The 18,521-nt window shown below is 31.1% G+C and overlaps 2 protein-coding genes across 3 annotated transcripts; both read right to left on the reverse strand.

Moving 5' to 3' along the window:
- Positions 1–3,729: 3,729 nt before the first annotated feature.
- On the reverse strand, positions 3,730–8,595 carry LOC129313526 (probable bifunctional methylthioribulose-1-phosphate dehydratase/enolase-phosphatase E1). 2 transcript variants are annotated; one of them, XM_054956732.1, is made up of 9 exons: positions 8,284–8,595; positions 7,834–7,913; positions 7,022–7,130; positions 6,643–6,743; positions 5,939–6,088; positions 5,766–5,867; positions 4,873–4,982; positions 4,668–4,786; positions 3,730–3,935 (listed from the first exon to the last, which is right to left on the reverse strand). In XM_054956732.1, exons 1-9 carry the CDS (start codon positions 8,510–8,512, stop codon positions 3,844–3,846), a joined length of 1,092 nt encoding a protein of 363 aa, XP_054812707.1. In that variant the 5' UTR covers positions 8,513–8,595; the 3' UTR covers positions 3,730–3,843. The 2 variants fall into 2 exon arrangements, with proteins under 2 accessions (XP_054812707.1, XP_054812706.1); XM_054956731.1 differs by having other exon boundaries at positions 6,643–6,798; positions 7,002–7,130; positions 8,284–8,594.
- A 6,891-nt stretch (positions 8,596–15,486) lies between these two features.
- On the reverse strand, positions 15,487–16,943 carry LOC129314212 (early nodulin-like protein 1). The gene is made up of 2 exons (XM_054957572.1): positions 16,621–16,943; positions 15,487–16,517 (listed from the first exon to the last, which is right to left on the reverse strand). The coding sequence occupies exons 1-2, from the start codon at positions 16,799–16,801 to the stop codon at positions 15,739–15,741; spliced, it is 960 nt and encodes a 319-aa protein (XP_054813547.1). The 5' UTR covers positions 16,802–16,943; the 3' UTR covers positions 15,487–15,738.
- Between the last annotated feature and the right edge of the window lie 1,578 nt (positions 16,944–18,521).

The following is an 18,521-nucleotide window of genomic DNA, read 5'->3' on the forward strand; positions in this document are numbered from 1 at the left end:
AACCAATTCACAAAAGGAATGTTGCTTTTACAAGTCAAAAGTATATTAAAAAAAAATCATACAATAGGTAATGGAATCCTTAACCCTCCCTTGTGCTTTCCATCCAACTTATTTCAATAGTAGGAGTCTAGTTTGAGAATGTACCTAATCAAAAATGCATTGCCTATAAAAACTAAACTCCTCCCTTAAAAAAGGTGTACATTGTTCCACAGTCCCAAACTAAGGGAAATGTGCCTTAATAAAAAATGCAAATCACAAGATTAATGGTGATAGCCTACTATATGGCCAAAATAACAATAAGATCCCCAATACATCCACCACAAACATAACCTCTCTTATACTCCTTACAAAATGCATCACATTCAGAAATAATTCCAAATACACAAGCATGCTTGACATAATTAAATTGTTATAAAAATTTATTTTCACAATTCAATCATAACTCAAAAAAATTAGTATGCTTGGAAGGAATAAAGTAATTATATATATATATATATATATATATTTCAGAAATCACACAAGCATGCTAGACAATTCAAAACATATATTTTCAATCCAAAATCAATCAAATAAACCTCCAGTGGACACAACACTCCTAGAACCATTTATATATATATATATATATATATATATATATATAATAGTGTGTAAAAGCTTCCTAATATAAAAAGAATAACCATTGATTCCTCTTTTCTAAACTAAAACTATGCATTCTGGAATGTCCACAAAACCACCAACGCAAATGCTAGTCTACAAAAATTAATAATAAAAAATATAATTATTTAATAAGCCTCAATAATTTATTTTATCCAAAAATTAACTCTAACAGTTCCTAACATTCTTCATTTAATCTCTAAACTATTTCATTCTTCAACTTAAATTAATTTATATAAATTTTGTCCATTTTTTTCTACCTCTATAATTTTTTTTTTTATGTCAGTTCGAACTCGTGTGTTGCAGTTAAAGAACACTTGAGTAAACCACAAAGACAAGGAGTAACTAGCATAAATTTAATGAAACTATATATATATATATATTCTAGTTTCCCTCAAAAACTCACATTCTATCTCTAAAGTTTAAGTATCAATTTATCAGTTTCATATAATTGACACCCTTATATTCGGGATATTTATAAATAGATTTAGCTTCTATAGAATTTTTCTTAGCCTATGAGATCATAAATAAATTATTATTCGTTTATAGTAAGTTTCCCAAAACATTAAAAACTACCCTCAAGTCCTCAATAACAATAATTTGAGCAAAATTAATACATATAGACTCTTAATATAATCTTTTTTTGCTCGTGTAACATTTTAATAATCAGTTGGAAATACTTAACAAATTTAAAATCCATCTAATTTTAATTCCTTTCCTTACAAGATCTCAAAAATATCAACAACAAAAAAACAGAGAGAGAGAGCGCTAGATCACTTATCTAATTTTTAGGAGTTAGAGTAAGTGAATTAAATAACCCAAATAAAGCTCTCACTCTCCGTCACAATGTGATCTGACTCTCGCACCTCTCACAGTGCTGCTGCGCTGCTATAGAAAAAAGACGCATTCCTTCCGCTTCCGCACAGCAACGTGGGTATCAATGATACCCTAATCTGTTCAAGTATAGGGCAGGGCCCCCATTATTTGATAATTGTCATATTATGTTTAATTTTTTATATCTTTATATATTGTTTATATATATATATATATATATATATAAAATAAAAGCTTATTACATACATTATATATGTATATAATTAAGACTCTTAAAATCTGAAAGACAACACTTTGCGCATTTTTCTCAATTTTAATTATTTGTTTTGTTTAAATAATATATAATATGTTAAATTAGATAATTATTTTAAATGTTTTATCTAATCTCATCTAATCTTATAAATGTTCTACTTTTCTAAAAATTATATCTTTAATTTCTTTTTTTTTTTTGACTAAATTTACTTTACTCAACTAATTGCATGATAAATTCTAATTATTAAAAAATATATTATATTAATGTCACTTAAATCTCAAAATAAAACTGGGATGTTACGCCTTGAATACGGAGAAGCAGATAAATATGAGAAACTACCCTGCGAAGTTAAGTTTGCATGGAGAAGATAAGTCACACAAGGCAAGGTTGAAGATAATGCAAGATCGATATTTGAGTAACTGTGTTAGTCAAGTCTAGTGTAAATTTTGCAGGGTGTCAAGAATCCTTGAGTTATGTGCTTGTTGTTTATTCAAAGCAAATGACAACGATGCACTCCTTTTCAAATTTGAGTTTGGTGCCTGCAAGAGTAGATAACAGTTCGTGCCTTTGAATCTTTGAGGAGAGCTCCATCGTATGAAGCAACGGACGCGGGTCTACCAAAAATTTAGGAGAATGGGCAAAATAGGCACAACCATGTCAAACTTTCCCTCAAAACACACTATCCTATTTATTCATGCGTCGTTGGATCGTAATTGGGCCAAGCTTTCTCCCTCTAGTTTGACCTTCAAGAATCACGATAATTAGGCTGGGCGCTCCGATTTTGGTTCAAACACACACGCACGCACGCACGCACGCGCACATATATATGGATAACATGAATTCTAATTATTTTGCATCTAGCAACAAAAAATATAGATCACTAATTTATTTATATTTTTCAAATATATACTTTAATTCATCTTTATTTTTTTCCTACAAAGCCTTCGTGAACTTTAATCATTAAACCGCATTATATTTACACGATAGTACTCAAATATATATAGTGAGAATAAGGAATAGATTTTTTCCATTAAACTTGACGAAAGTAATGTATTTAAGTTAATAAAGTACTATGATAGAGAGAGGATGTAATTTTTAATCTCTCAGTTTTTCTAATTATCAATAAAGCTTCTAAACTTTGAAGCAGAATAACCCAGTCTCGATAATTGACTCAAAACAACCCTATTTGTATAACTTTTTAACTTGAAACAATTCAATTATTATAATTTTTTAAGTCAATAAACTATAAAAATCAAGTTGTACTCAATGACTAATTCATTAAAAAAAGTTCAATGAGGAAAAAAAATTAAGAATGAAAATTATATTATCCAAAAATAAAATTAAACTAATATTTTAAACTCTCCTCTTTTTGTTAAAACAGTGTTTCTAACTTATTTTTCCTTGAAAAAGATAGAAACTAATTAGGTTGCTTTGATTGGCCAAAACCAAAAAAAGAGGAAATTGGGTTGGTTTGAAAAGGCACCAAGTTGGAAATACCAATGGCTAGTGAACGAAGATAACTTTAGACCAACTTAAATACCTTGTCATCATTCAAGTATGGTCAAGAGACAAAACAACTGAAAATTCTACTAGACTTGCAATATTAACAATCATATCATCTTGTCACCGCCAATTAAAGAATTTATCACATCATCTATACTAACCTTTAATGCTAACTAAATGTGAGGCCCCGAGACTGAAAGCTTACAAACAATTCACGCATTTGTGAATAATACAATTGTCACTTGCATGTATCAGTAGGGTGAAGGATTTACTAAAAGCTTACAAACAATTCATGCATTTATGAACAACACAATTGTCACTTGCATGTATCAGTAGAGTGAAGGATTTAAATTGAAGAAAAAAGTAATGAACAGTCAAAACATTTATATCCCACCATTAAAAACAGTCTAAAGGTGGAAACTTAAACTGACTAAACTGTAACTAAAGGATTTAAAGTTGGAGAGACACAAGGAAAACAACTGAAATGTTAGAATCAAAAAGATTTCAGTTTTGGAAGTGAACGTTATAAGGTATACATCCGTAGTTGTTGCTGCACATTTAACATCGTTACACAATCACTTTAAGTACTACTCTCATTCTCATACCTCCAAGAAGGAATTGACTGTCCTGAACCCATGATTTTCCGGAAGAGGTCCGTTTCCAGGTCTAACAGAAATCACCACTTCCAATCCTGAAACAAGGACACAAACCAATTCGTGGGCAGAAAATAATGAAATGAACAGTTCTCACTTGGCCATATAACCGTAGGGCTGCAAAAGCATGCATTTCTTAAATAAGTTTGAAACATAGACACAAATCTGTGTGTGTCAATTCCCTATTTTTGTTTCTGCATATTCAAGGTAGAATGGTCTGCAATAGACAGACAAATATCATGATCAAAGTGCTCAAAAAGTGAGCTCGACATATTTAGATGTTTATTTATTTGAGGTTCCTCAATCAAGATGGAAGTTACTATACTTCTTAATGTTTTTATTTACATCTAAACGGAAACATGCCGTTTAATTTTTTTTGGAATCTCTGCACATTGATTTGCCAGCTGAAGCAAGGAATTATTCGGAAGTGAAGAGAAAGCTAGCTTGCAGCATATTCTATGTGAATTGCTTTTCAAGGCGCTTACCATTACACAATCAATAATTTATCAAATTTTATTTGATTTTTTTTTTATTGGTTTCATTGGAAAGTCAGTAATTCAGATGCTATATTATAAAGAAGTAAAAATAAGACTCATCGGTGCAGAAACGGTAGGTTTTGGCTTCCTGACCTGTGCATTGATAGGAGCAATAGCTCGAAGAAGCAATCTAATAGGAGCAATAGCTCGGAGAAGCAATCTAATAGTTATAAAAGCGTCAATCATATCTATTAATGAGTATATAAATAGAGGTATTAATAGAAAATCACAAACCTGCAGACTTTGCAGCTGTGGCTTCTTGAGAGACATCAGTCAGAAACAAAATATTTGATGGTTTATCAACACCAAGTGACTCAAAAATTTCAACGTAACTGGATGTCTCTCTTTTGTTACTGCAAAAGAAAGAGTTCTGCATGAAGATAGCTGAAATAAGAGTTAAGACAAGCACTGTCAAAACGCAGTATCGAGAAAACATTACCCCACTTTGGTGTCAAAAAACCCACATAAGTATTTTCTCAGGTCCCCATAGTTTGTATTTCCAAATATTAGCCTTTGCGCCAACCTACTACCACTAGAATATATGTACACCTGTTGCAAAGTTTAAAAATAGAAATTAAGGTGCAAGGAAACATACCTTCCATGCAACATGTGAGAAGCACGTCCAACTTTTGATCACTTCATTTGTTCCATAACTATCCAGCAGATAATTAAAACAAGGAGTGAAATATTCAACCCTCCTCTGAGAGATATTTTATTCATAAGAACACCCGTCCTATTATGAAAAAAAGGGGCGCCTCTTTTAAAACCAAAAAGCAAGTTACAATTAAACCCGATTTTTAGGGGATCCATTTACCATTGGTTTCTTGTGAAAAAACTCTACCTGCGTCACCAATAACAGAGTTAACGTCAAACAAAGGCATAGATTAAGATAGATGGGGAATAAGACCAATTTCTTCACGATGAAGGTCTTTATGCTGCCACCAATCTCAAATCTTCCATTTACTTGCATATAAAAGGAACCCCCCAGCCACCATGTTAGAGGAAGAAAAAGTTTTAAAAAAACAAAGAAACAAAGAAAGAGACCCAATGAAGGAGTATCTGTTAAAAATAATGCAGCATTAGGTCTTTGATGACCTGAAAAGGAAAAATAAATGAATCCTTATCTAAAATTAAGGTTAGTTGTAATATGTTTTTGGTTAGGGAAGGTTGTGTATATTTTTTATAAATTGGGGGCATTATCTAATTAAGTCATCTCTCATTGAAGGGGGGCTAAAAAGCGACAGCACTGGAAGTACTCTTACGAAGGAACTAAGGAAGACAAATAGAATGAGAAAATTATCAGTTTCAGAGCTAAGATTTCGTAATTCAAACCTTTTTACCCAAGGCATGCCACTTCTCAAGAGCTTTTGGTACATCATCAAAAACTATTGCCTCCAATTCCTTACCCTCAAAACCTGTTTGCCATATATGACCCTGCACGACAAGATTTCAACTACACAAATATAAATTCGATAAAGATAAAAGTTCTACTGAATCAGGTTTACCTGTAACTCTTTCAAGGCAGTGATCTTCCTATCTGCTTTAATCATAGCTTCTACATTAGCAACCAAAGCAGCAATGACTTCCTCTTTCCTAGCATCATCTGAGGGGATAGGCACAGCACCTGCAATCCCTTGTTCCAGGTCATTTTGAACCTGTGATCACGAGGTCAATGTTTCAAATAATTTGAACGCAACAAGAAATAAATAAAAATAAAAATCTTCAGTTCTCAATTAGTTGAAAGTTTGAAAATCGCTTGTTAGAAACTCAATTATGGTGAGGCTTCCATACTGCCTTACTACCATGACCACACTTTACATATATAAGTGGTTTTTGCTGGTTTCTTTTTTCAGAATTCCAAAAGAGTATTCAAAATGTATATCGAAGCTGTTTGATAATACATTCAAACATGCTCAAAACTTAATTACAAATTTGAATTAGATGCCTGGATGCCCTCACTTTCCAGATATCTCATACCACCCAAAAATGTATTGATCTCTCATCCCATAATTTTTACAAACTTATACAAATAACATTTTATATCATTTCCCTGATGCCTTCCAAATATTATACTAAACATAAACAACTTAAATGTCACTTTATCCTACACCAAGATAACCAAGATATCTAAGAATGTAAGATACCAGTGTATCAAAGTATCAAATGGCTCTATAAATACAGTAGTCAGACAACTCTATAAAATACTTACTTGAGAGCGAAGCAGCTTAATATCATCTTGTGTCTCAGGGGTGTCATATGTTGTAGATAGATGCCTACCAACATTAGCACGTGCATAAGGGAAGAGAACCTCTGTAACAAATGATATGGGAGTAGTGGTCCCCTCAATGTCAAGAACAACGCAGTGCTGCATTCAAGATGGATGAAATAATGAAGCATCTAATTTGAAACTATAAGGCACAAAGTTGCAGGATATATCAAATACCCTACAAACTGCAAGTTAGAATTACCAGTATGCAGAGGATATTGTTCAAGGAATGTGGAAAATTAAATTGCAACAACTATAGAGGTCTAAGTTTCAATCAGAGAGGTAAGATTATGTGAACTCACAGGGAATGGATCAATTTCACCTTCAGATTTCCGTGCCTTGGTTGACACATTCTGTTCCATGCCAATCCCCAAACTACTTCGTACTCTTTGTATTGGACCATCACTTGGACAAGACAAGTCTAGTGCCCGCTGATAAAGTTTAATAAAAGCAACAAAGAAGTTGTGACAACACTCAGCCTCACAGAGAAATCGTCAGTTTATGCAAAAACAAGATGAATGAACAACCCAAAATTGACGTAAATGTCCTGGAACTATTAAAAAGATAATCCAAATGGACATTTCATATAGATTATTGATTTCTATCAACCTTCCCAGAGACAAATAAAAATTGAGCTCCAACGCTGATCCATAAGTCCCCCCAAATGTATAGGCAACATTGCAAACAAGTGCAGCTATAGCTTTGGGAGGCTTCAATCCACAAATCAGAGATAAACAGCATCATGCATGATGAAGGAGGACAAAATAAAAATGGAAGTTTCTTAAAAGGATTCTGTATGTGCCATATAATCATGTAGAGCTCCTGACTTACAAATGTTCATCACATGAACGCAGTACCACTAGATAACATAAAACAATAAAACGATTAGGTCCAAAGCTTACGGGAAAATTGGACGTGCAAGATGGCCGAAAGATTCCAAGAAACTTTAATAGACAGGACCAAATTTATCAGTTGAAAGTTCATCCTTGATGGACATAGTCTATTTTCTTGGGAAGGAAAAGGAGAAGACATAAGAATGGGGGGGCGATGGACATATTACAAAATTTCTTCATTTCCTAAAGGAAAACAGGAAAAAGAATAGCACTCAGGTGTTGTAAGTCCATTATAGATTACCTTCATGAAGAGAGAATCACAACCAGAAGACTTTGTAGTTTTACGCAGGCAAGGTTTCGAAGATGAAGCAGACAAACCACCTATGAAAATTTCCAGGAAAAAGAAAAAAAAAACAACACGGTACATGATAAAACGGATGAATTATCCTTCACCAAGCCATAGCTAAATTCCACTCAAGCACATCGATAACAATCTAAAATCCATTGCAACAACTGATATATAAATTGAAAGAACAAAAACAACGTAGAGTTAATACACAATTGGTATCAGGTAAGGATAGGAATGCCAATAACCAGAAAGATGCCAGTGCCAAAATGACAAGGAAGGCCACCAAATTGAAGATTGAAAATACAAATACTGAAATCAAACGAAATGCACTAACAATTATTCCAAACAATCGCAAACAATGCACACCGATGAACGATAGTTCGAGGCGGCATGGGATGATACCTGATGGGGACATGACCATAAGCTGCTGGGACTTGCGAATGTAGACATTATGGACCTTAACGGCGATGCTTCCTGCAGTTCCTATGACCCATCGACGATTGTAGAAGTGGCGACAGAACCCAGAAATTAAAACTTCGGTCTCTTTCGCTGCTGTTCTTTCTAGGTGTCCCTGCGATGCTGTGCCTGTCTTTATTCCGTTCAAAGCCATAGCCGGTGCTGCTGCAGCCATGAATTCTAAGAAGGGAGTGAGTGAGTGAGTGGAGCAGAGCTAAACGCGTTGGCAGTCTCCCGAAGAACAACGGAAGGTGCATTTACATTTTGGATGATCTAACTCTTCCTATGGTTTGTCGTTTATGTCTTTGCTTTTTTTTAATGTTATTTTTTAAAATTATTTAGGGGTGGTACTACAATTTATTAAAGCTGTTACTACTCCTTCCGTAAATAATTACAAGACATTGTAACTTGTCTAGTTATATATATGAAGAAAATATGTAAATTTAGTTTATATGTTTTTTTCTTTTTTCCAGTTTTACCCTCGATTAAATGACATTGTTTTCACAAATTCTAATGCGTTCAAAATTCTTTGATGAAAAAATGCGTTCAAAATTTAAAATTTAAATAATCATTTTAATAATTTATTAGAACATCTCAGGAAAAAAATAATGTTTTATAAAATATCTTATAATTAAGGACATAAAGGTAAAAATTGTCACCTATAATTAGAGAGGGAAGTGTGTAAAGGGAGTATATTATATATATATTAATTAAAATGTTCACGCTATAATAAAATTAAAATGTCAAATTAAACTTAATGCTAACCATCCCAACTTCTTAGATTTGAAAAGGTAGAGCACTGGAGCTGTGCTTAAAAGAAATTTGAAATAAAAAATATTGCATTTTAATCCTTATTTTCAAGTTCATTCATCATTGTGTGAAAAAAACAGTTTGCTTTTGGGACCAACTTTTTACCAGGGAAAAAAAAAAAGAAAAAAAAATGCATGAATACATTACTGTTTATTTATTTATTTATTTATTTGGTAATAGTACATTGCTGTTTAGATTTTTGAAGGTACTACTCTTTTTTGGGCCAATGTTATATTCTATGGCAAAGTAGACAATGGACGTTACTAAAAATACCATGGACGAATTGAAGGCCCAAAATCTAAAGTGCTTGGGCTACAACCAATAATTCTCATGGGCTCCAAGGTCCACAAGGAATGGGCCCAAATATTGAAGTGAAGTGATCTTTTAAGGGCGGGCAAAATCATTAATGCAAATTAAGAGTATTATTTTCTTTTTTACTTATATTTGGAAGAATTTTTTTTTTGGTAAAAGTATTTGGAAGAAAGTTAGTTTGACCAGGATCCTTTCTGGACTTTTCTATGGAAAATTAATTTACTGTATAAGCAACTTCTTTTTATATGGAATTTGGTTCATTCTACTCTACCACTCGGAGATATCTTTTAACATTATCATCTTAATTTATATTCCTATTGTGTTTTTGGTTGTTCAAACTCATAATTGTTGAATCATCTTTTCTGCGGATCTTCTTATGTCAAGTCACTCTAATTTGGTGCTTTGTCAATTCAATCATTGCAAAATTGATTAGATCAGGATTTCTATGTGGATCATATCCACTTCTTCACAATTGTATCCTGATGGCTTAGACTTTCCACTTAAAAACTTAAAAGTATTACCATATTACTCTATTTGTTGATTTGGTGATAGAGGAACGTTGCTTTCCATCGTGGTAAAAGAAAAAATTCAAATGCCAATGACCTTGTAGTCTAGTAGCATACATACTTTCCTTTAAACAGGCGATTGCAAGTTTAATTTTACTTATAATTTCATACCATTAGTGCATGCCTTTGTAATTGAAAAAAGAAAGAGAAAATTCAAATTGAACATCTAAGAACTACTACAACCAATAAGAATATTTGATTAGTTTAATGGAAAAGTAAAGTGTTTTTCTTAAAGGGAAAAAAAAAGTGGACTGAAAAGCAAAGAACACATAAGATAATTAAAAATAGAGTTACAGAGAAAAATTGCACATGAAATGAGGAGGTCCAGAATATTAAAATATATATACATGGGCATCGTGTTTGACGATTCTCATGGCTTTTTTAAACTCAAGAAAGCTCTTCGGATGGAGCAATTCCTCCCCATCCCATCAAAGCTAAGTTGTCAAATCCAAGGAAAAAATAGAGCATTAAAAATTAACTATTGTTCAACAAATAATTGGCAATTGACAGCAGATGAAAAACAAATTACAAAATCTGATAGCAAATTTTTCTTTACTGGTTACTTTGTTCGTCCCATATTATACAATAAGTTGAGATAAAATTATACATATCAATAAAATATAATTCTAATAAAACATAATATCAAATTATACAATAATTTGAGATAAATTTATTTTTTAAATAAAATTATAAATTTAAAAAATAACATAACACACTTAATATTACGCTATTATAATTCTTTCTTCAATTAAAAAATATTATTAAAAAAATATCATTAATAAAATTTTATTTTTTTAAATTATCTTATATTTTGAAGTAATAAAATTTTTTTGAAATTATCTTATAATTTGTTATGGAGAAAATATAATTATTTACTCTATCTCACCATCACACGTACTAACATTCTCAAGTTTTTTTTTTCTTGTTAAATTTTTAAATAAAAAATTAATGATATAGAGATGAATTATACTATTTTGAATCCTGAAATTAAAAAAATTAACTTATATTTAGATCCAAAAATAGTAATGTCTTTTGAACCGAACATATCACATGTGCCCAATGAATACTCTACAAAACTAATTGCAATTTATAGGTTTTTAATTGTTAAAATCAATTTAAGAATTGTGATATCTTAAAAAAAGAAACTAATGTATTTACTTATAGAGAGAGGTAAATACAAATGAAACATGTCAATTTTCCTTCAAAAGGAAGTCAAAAATTTTCTGGCTAAAAAAAAAAACAAGAAAAAGAAGAAGAAGATAGTGGCTAGAATCGAACATCCAGAGTGGATGCATGGCGCCTTGTGGGACAGTTGACAACTTGACAAGGTAGCTAAACATGTTTTGGAAGGAGACATGAGAGAAAGAGGGAGACAAGCTCCGACCGAAAAGCCGAAGACAGCGTGGAGAAGATGAAATATGATGAGAAAAATGGAACTTGGCAATAGGCATATTCGAAATAATTAAATGCTTTTAAATTCCATGTCATCTGATTATGAATTCTTCGCTAGCGTGAGGATGACCTTTTCCGTTAACTTTGACAGCCATTTTAATGATTAGGGGTTGGCAATCAAAGTTAACAAGTTCGGGGTCTCCATTTTAAGCTTTTATAAAGGAGGTTTTACGCAAAACTAAAGTTTAGGAGAGTTATAAGCATTTTAGTCTCTCTTTTTTTCCTTAAGTAAAAATTGCCTTCCATATTGATTTAGATTCAGAACTTTTAACTTATAATTTTTTAAAAGCATACTTCTAAACTTTTAATTTTGTGTAAGATTTCATTTAGATCTCTTGATCATAATACCTATCTTTTTAGTTTTTAAACCCTTACATTACTATTTTCATCACAAAAATATTCGACATTAAACTTTTAAATATTAAAAAATATTTTTAATGTTAACATGTTAAGTTAAATTTTTATAAAATAACATTGATTGGCATATAAAATAATCTTTTCAATTTAAAATTTATTGACACAAAATTTTTTAAGAATTTTAGTAAAATTATAACATTTTGAGACTTTAGATTATCACTTATATAATTTTAACGAATTTTATTTTCAATTTTTCTCTGTTTATTAATTAAAAATTGCAATAATTATAAAATTTTTTATTAAATATCATCATCAACAATTTAGACAGTGCCCAGATTTACTTGGATGATAACAATTTAATATTAAATTTTTTATAACTTATATAAATTAGCTATTCAAATTTACTTTTAAGTTTTGACTTTCCAAATTTAATATTAAAATTTTTATAATTTTTATAAATTCTGTCTTGATCAATGTAATATCAAAAATAAAATAATTTCTTAACCAGAACTTTTAAAAATGATTTTAAAAAAAACACAAGTTAACAGTTTCAAATTTGGATAACCCAAATTTTTTCACAGGTGATGAGCATCCAGCTAGTCCCACCCAAAAAAGTGAAGTGATATATATATATATATATATATATATATATTTTCCCCCTCCTTGTTGGCTACCATGCTTTTTAAATTCCACACCATCTAAAAAGAAGGCAACAAAAATTACATATAACAAGGAAACACGTTTCATCCTTATCGCCAACGTTGCTGTAGATGGGTGTTTGTCATCAACTTGACCGACTAAACTGATTTATATTTCAAATAAACTTTTATTTTAGTATCTGCAAAATTAATATAAATATAATTTTAAAAATTTCGCTTTTTTTAAAATATAAATTTATAATTTTAAAAAATTACATTAAACGAATTAAACATGTTTTAATAACATAGTTGCCCTCACTAATATTAAATGAGATTAAGAGAAAGAATTTGTGATGAAAAAAGTTAATAATACCTTATCATTTATAAATAGCTACTAACAAACAAACCATTTTTCCTCTCTTATTAATATGATTGGAGAGTGTATGAATCAATAAAGTAAATCTTATACCCTCTTCATTGAAAAATATAAAATATTTTTAATTAAATTTTATTTAAATAAAATATTTATTTATTTTTAAATTGATCCTATCTTTTTATATTTACTTATATTCAATAAGATATTCAACCTTAAAATAAATAAAAATAATTTATTTAATAAAAATATTTTTGAAAAAAAGCAATACTTATATTTTGAAAAATTAAAAATATTTTTTATTTTTAACATTCAACCTCTCAAATAATACTTTATATTTTTAAATTGAAAGAGTGGTCAGGATCAAATGTTATAAATTAAAGTGACACTTGGCGAATAAAAGTACAGCGAACTTGCTTATCTTGAATAATAAATCCATCGAAGTATAAGTTACGTCGTGTTAACATTGAGCTCATCCACACTTGGAAGGCTCTCGAGAACTTAACAACATTACGATGGAAACTCCATCTCCATCTCCTTCTTAGCCTTAAACTATGTTAATAATTAATTTTCAAGGTCCATAACATCGGCTATGCCTATGCTAATCAATGTTTCAGACTCTTTTAGAGATTCCCCCACTTGGCCCCTAAATATGAATTAGCCAGTCACATCATATAAATAATCACCCTGCTATCTATTAATCATCAACTTTGTTACTAATTCTTACACTCGACCTCCACGCGCGAGTGTAATGTGACGCGTGTTACTTTTAGACATTTTCTTCTTATCAGGATCACCACACGTGTCATGAATATCAGTACTCTTTTCATTAAAAAAATATAAAATAATTTGTAAGAAATTGATTGTTAAAAAAAAAAAAGACAATTTAAGTGTAATTATTACTTGTTTGTTTTTGTAAAAGTGCTGTTATTAAATATATAATTTTATATTTTTTAAAATAAAATATTTTATTAAATAAAAATAAATATAATAAAATAAATTTAATTTAAAAATAAGTAACTACTTTATTATGATAAAATTTAATTAAAAATACTTTATATTTTTTAACAAAGTAAGTATCTTTTATTTTATTGTATTTTAGCCAGATTTCTATTCAGTTATATGTCAAATAATGTTAAAACTTAAAACTAGATTGAAGGTCAGTTACAATTTATTTCGCTAACTCTGGCAGGTTAATTAAGTCCTTCATACGACCTCTAATAAAATTTTGTAATTACTTATTACAGTTATTTTTATAGAATTAATTCACAAGACACGTTTTTTTAAGAAAAAAAGCGAATTCAGCGTCATTGATAGAAGAGAAAGAAAATAAATTTTTACAATTTGTGCAAGAGAAAAAAAAAAAGAAATAGTTACTTGCTTTTGTTGTGTTTTATTGTCTTAATAATATGCGTTTGGTCTTTTCATCAAAACAAAACAAAAAAATCGGTTAATTTTTTTTTTTCCAACTTACTTGAATAGAAAATTATGCTCCCTCCGTCCGTATTTATAAAATAATCTTAGAGGTAATTTAATGTCCCACAATATATGAAAATTTAATAAAAATAAAATTTTATTAAATATTTTTTAATATTATCATTTTCTCCACATTATATTCTTTCTCCTCTCTTTAATGTTTATATTAAATAATGGGTGTTTTTAAAAATTATATTTTGTTTTGATAAAACTTGGTTATAAAATGTGCTTAATAAACTATTTTATTATGTCTAGTTTTATCTAAAATTATCTCATAAATAAAAACTGATTGAATATTATATTGCAACTAAAAAAATAGAAAGTTATACAACTCTCAAATTTATGTCTTGTTTTTCTTTGGAAATGTTACATACCCTGTACATGATAGAGTTTCTTACGTAATGTCTCGGCCAAAAAAACACGTTGCTTATGTTTTGTTGGTTGCCACTTGCCAGTTGCCACCTATACTAACTATGATAAGTTTCTTTTTACAATTTTACAGGTATCAACAATTGGATCCATTGGTCAGTTGACAGCTTAACTTGGAGCTCGGGTGGGATAGGGGGTACAGTGATTAAATTTTCAGAGACACCCCCTCTGTTTTTATTTATAAAAGATTATATAAACAAAATTATATTTTTTAATAAATATCTATTATAAACTTTTTAAATTATCTCTAATAATTTTATCATTCACAATTATAAAAAATAATTAATAAAAACTTAATTAACATTATTAATGAAGAATATTGTAATTTAATTTTTTTATTTTCAAAAACAATTAATATAATTAATTAATTTTTTTAAATTATATGATATAATTTTTTTATAAATAAAAATGGAGGAGTGTATCTTGTAAAGAGTGCTTGCAAACTACCCATCAAATTAATTAAAGTTAAATATCTAAAATACTAGAGGGAAAGGGCAAAAAATCATTCTTAAATTACCTCTTCCTCATTAAAAAACAAAAAAAAAAGGAAATTGCACGCAAACATATCAACATCAAATTCGAATTCTCTACTTTTCAGTAAGGGAGGTAACCATATCACTAAGACACCTTAGCTTCTTCTTCTCCTTCGTTTTCCATGGCCGAGACAGCTTAGCATTCAAGACGATGATAAGTTTCAAAGGTAAGGGAAACACCATGAATTTAATTAACCCAAAAATAAACTGGGGACAAAACAAACAAATAATTCGATGATCAAATTCCAACGTTTAGGATATTTTTTACACAAAATACACCAATAATACTTTAATAGTGAGAGGTGAGAACTGAGAAAAGATCTCTCCTATTAAAAAGGTCACAAAATCACGTCCAAAGCATGAAAAATAATCGCAAAAAAAAAAGAAATTCAAAAAATAACTCTCAAGAAAATATATGCAGGCCAGCTCTCAAACAATTAATTTTAGATTATAAATTATAATAATAATCTCTTTTCCTGTCCACCCAAAATTCCACTGAGAGCAGCACTCAGCACAATGGCAGCAGAATACACCAGTAAGCCTGACGGAGCCACCACCCATGCACCTGATCCAGTTGGTGGAGCCCGCGATGTTTCATTCGACGACGACGGGTTCGCTGATCCTGGGGGGCTCGCCGAAGGTGTTTCCGATGACCCTGGAACAGATGATGGAGTGGTTGCCGGAGGTGCGGGCGGTGACGATCCAGGGGTCGATGTCGCAGGAGACGGCGGTGACGTTGGAGAATAAGCTGGTGGATTCGCAGGGGATGGTGTGGGTGATGTTTTTGCCGGAGCCGGAGCAGACGCCGGTGTTGGGTAGGAAGGCACATTAGCCGGTGCTGGGGAAACAGCCGGAGGGGTTATTGAAGGAGCTGGCGATGTGGGAGATATCTTGGGTGCTGGATATGGTGAAACAGCCGGAGCTGGCGGTGAGGGAGATATCTTCGGTGATGGATATGGTGAAATCGCCGGAGACGGTTGATTGGCCACCGGAGGTTGGGAAACAGAGGGGGGAGGAGGAGGCGATCTGATGGCCAAAACCACAACGATCAATTTCTGACCCTTTTCGCAATAATAATCCATCCCACTAATAAAGTAAAACGGTCCCGATCGATCAAACTTGAACACTGAATCACCATCATCAAATTTCTTGACCGGATCAGTCTTATTGCATTTGTCGTAACCATCCTTGTTCACCACCAAAACCGAATTCGACCCCTTCTTGTACTTGAAAACTACAATAATCACAAACCAACAAAACAAGACAAAAACTTTAAAGACTTGACTTTTCGTAGCGTAACTGAAACAGGGGAAACAACAAAAAAGCATGAAGCTCACCAATAGTGTCATTGACCTGAAACCTGTTTCTCTCTGCCCAGTGATTGTAATTCTCAGAAGGGTTCAAAACCCATCCATCTCTTCCACCAGCATAGAACACATACGCCTGAGAACAATAACAGAGAAGACTGAACAGAGTGAAACAGAGAACAACAGAAAAGTGAGGTCTCTGAAACTCCATGACAGTGGAAGATGAAGAAGAAGGACAGAGCGAAAATCTGAAAAGAGGATATATGAATAACTGATAAGTATATGTTTCTGTTTATTGAGATAACGTTATTGGAAGAGAGGTGAAGGATAAGGAAACTGAAGGTTGAAGAGAGTGATGGTGGGGATTGGAATTTAAAGAGAGGTTTTTTTGGAATTTTGGTATAATATTTTTTGTGAGAGACGACCGTTGCTGACTTGCTGTGGAGCATGAGGTGGGGGAAAACATGCGTGTCAAATGAGAGAGTATTAGGTGGGAAGATCTGGAACCGATGACTATCTGGTGAATTGTGGAGGTGACACGTGGCGAGATCATGGAGATGTGACGTTGGAATTTTGGTTTAATTGTGGTTGAATATGGGTTTTAATGTAGCTATTGATTAAGGAGATTTCCTTGTTGTTGGTCAAAGTCATTTGTGATGATGGGTTGGCTTTGGATTGGCCCATGGTAAGAAGGCCGGGTGGAATTTTTTTTTAAAATTTTTTTATCATTAAGAATTTTTTCAAGGGAAAATTTTTTTCTTGAATTTGTAAACACTTTTGGCCAAAAAACAAAAATTGTAATAACTTCTCCTTCTTTCTTTTTTTTTTTTAAATAGGGATGTGAAGGCGGCCTATCGAACTTAATCCTACTTTGCAAGCATCACGTTGGTTCATGGACACAAGACCATAGTGAAATATTAACTTTTTTTTTTTTCAATATAAGGTCATGAAAAACCATAGAAAAGTAACACTCAGGTCGTGTCAGAGTATATAAAACTTCAGTACTTTAAGGATAGCTGATCTACAAAAATGATTGTATTTAAATTTTTTTTTTCAATTTGAGTAATAAGAAAATATAGAAAAGGCAACTCTTCTAACATTTTTTTTTATGAAAAAACATAATTTTTGGTTTCTATATTTTGCTATTGATCTTTGTATTTTTTTAAATATTTTAAGCCCATATGCTTTTATTTTTTAATAATATTTTAGGTCCTTTTAAGGATCCTACACTTTGTTTATAAAGGGAGTTAAAATACAGAAAAAAATGTAAGGATGCAGGACATCGAACAAAATATAAGGATTAATAATAAAATATGAGTAAAGTATAAACACTTAAAGTTATAATTTTTTTTTTTCAGGCACAAAGTTTGGACCAATGATCTTATTAGAGGGATATCAAGTTACTTTTCCACCGGCATAATTTGTTAATTCAAATGGGTTGGATGTATTTTTTTTTTTCTCCTTCTTGTAAACTATCAACCAAAAAAAAAACGGAAACAAGAAAATAAAAATAAATAAATTTGAAATATCTGTCAATCAGTTCATCTCCTGCTATAGTGTACAAAGTCTTCATAATGAATTATAATGATCACAATTCATAAATTCGTGAATACTTAAACAGGAAGTCTTGTTTTGTACTTTATATTTTATAGGGATATTTATATTGATTAAGTCTAGAAACATGAAACATATAGTCTATTATTCTAACGGACCTTATAAATGAGTTTTCTTAGAATTACTTTTTTGTCCTTCTTCTTAGAAAGCCAAACAATCCTTTTTTCCAGCCTTTTAAAAAGCCCGAATCCTTACTCCAAAGATTTGGAACTTCGTTAGCGTGTTTTAGTAATTTTTTGTTTTTTAATCATTGTGTTTGATCGAGCTGAGAGTGTTAGTGGTATAAGGAGAAGTCGAAGTTGAATTATTACATGGAG

This window comes from Prosopis cineraria, unplaced genomic scaffold (genome assembly GCF_029017545.1).
Source record: "Prosopis cineraria cultivar Desert tree isolate PC_DT_omini unplaced genomic scaffold, ASM2901754v1 PC6, whole genome shotgun sequence".
NCBI lineage: Eukaryota > Viridiplantae > Streptophyta > Magnoliopsida > Fabales > Fabaceae > Prosopis > Prosopis cineraria.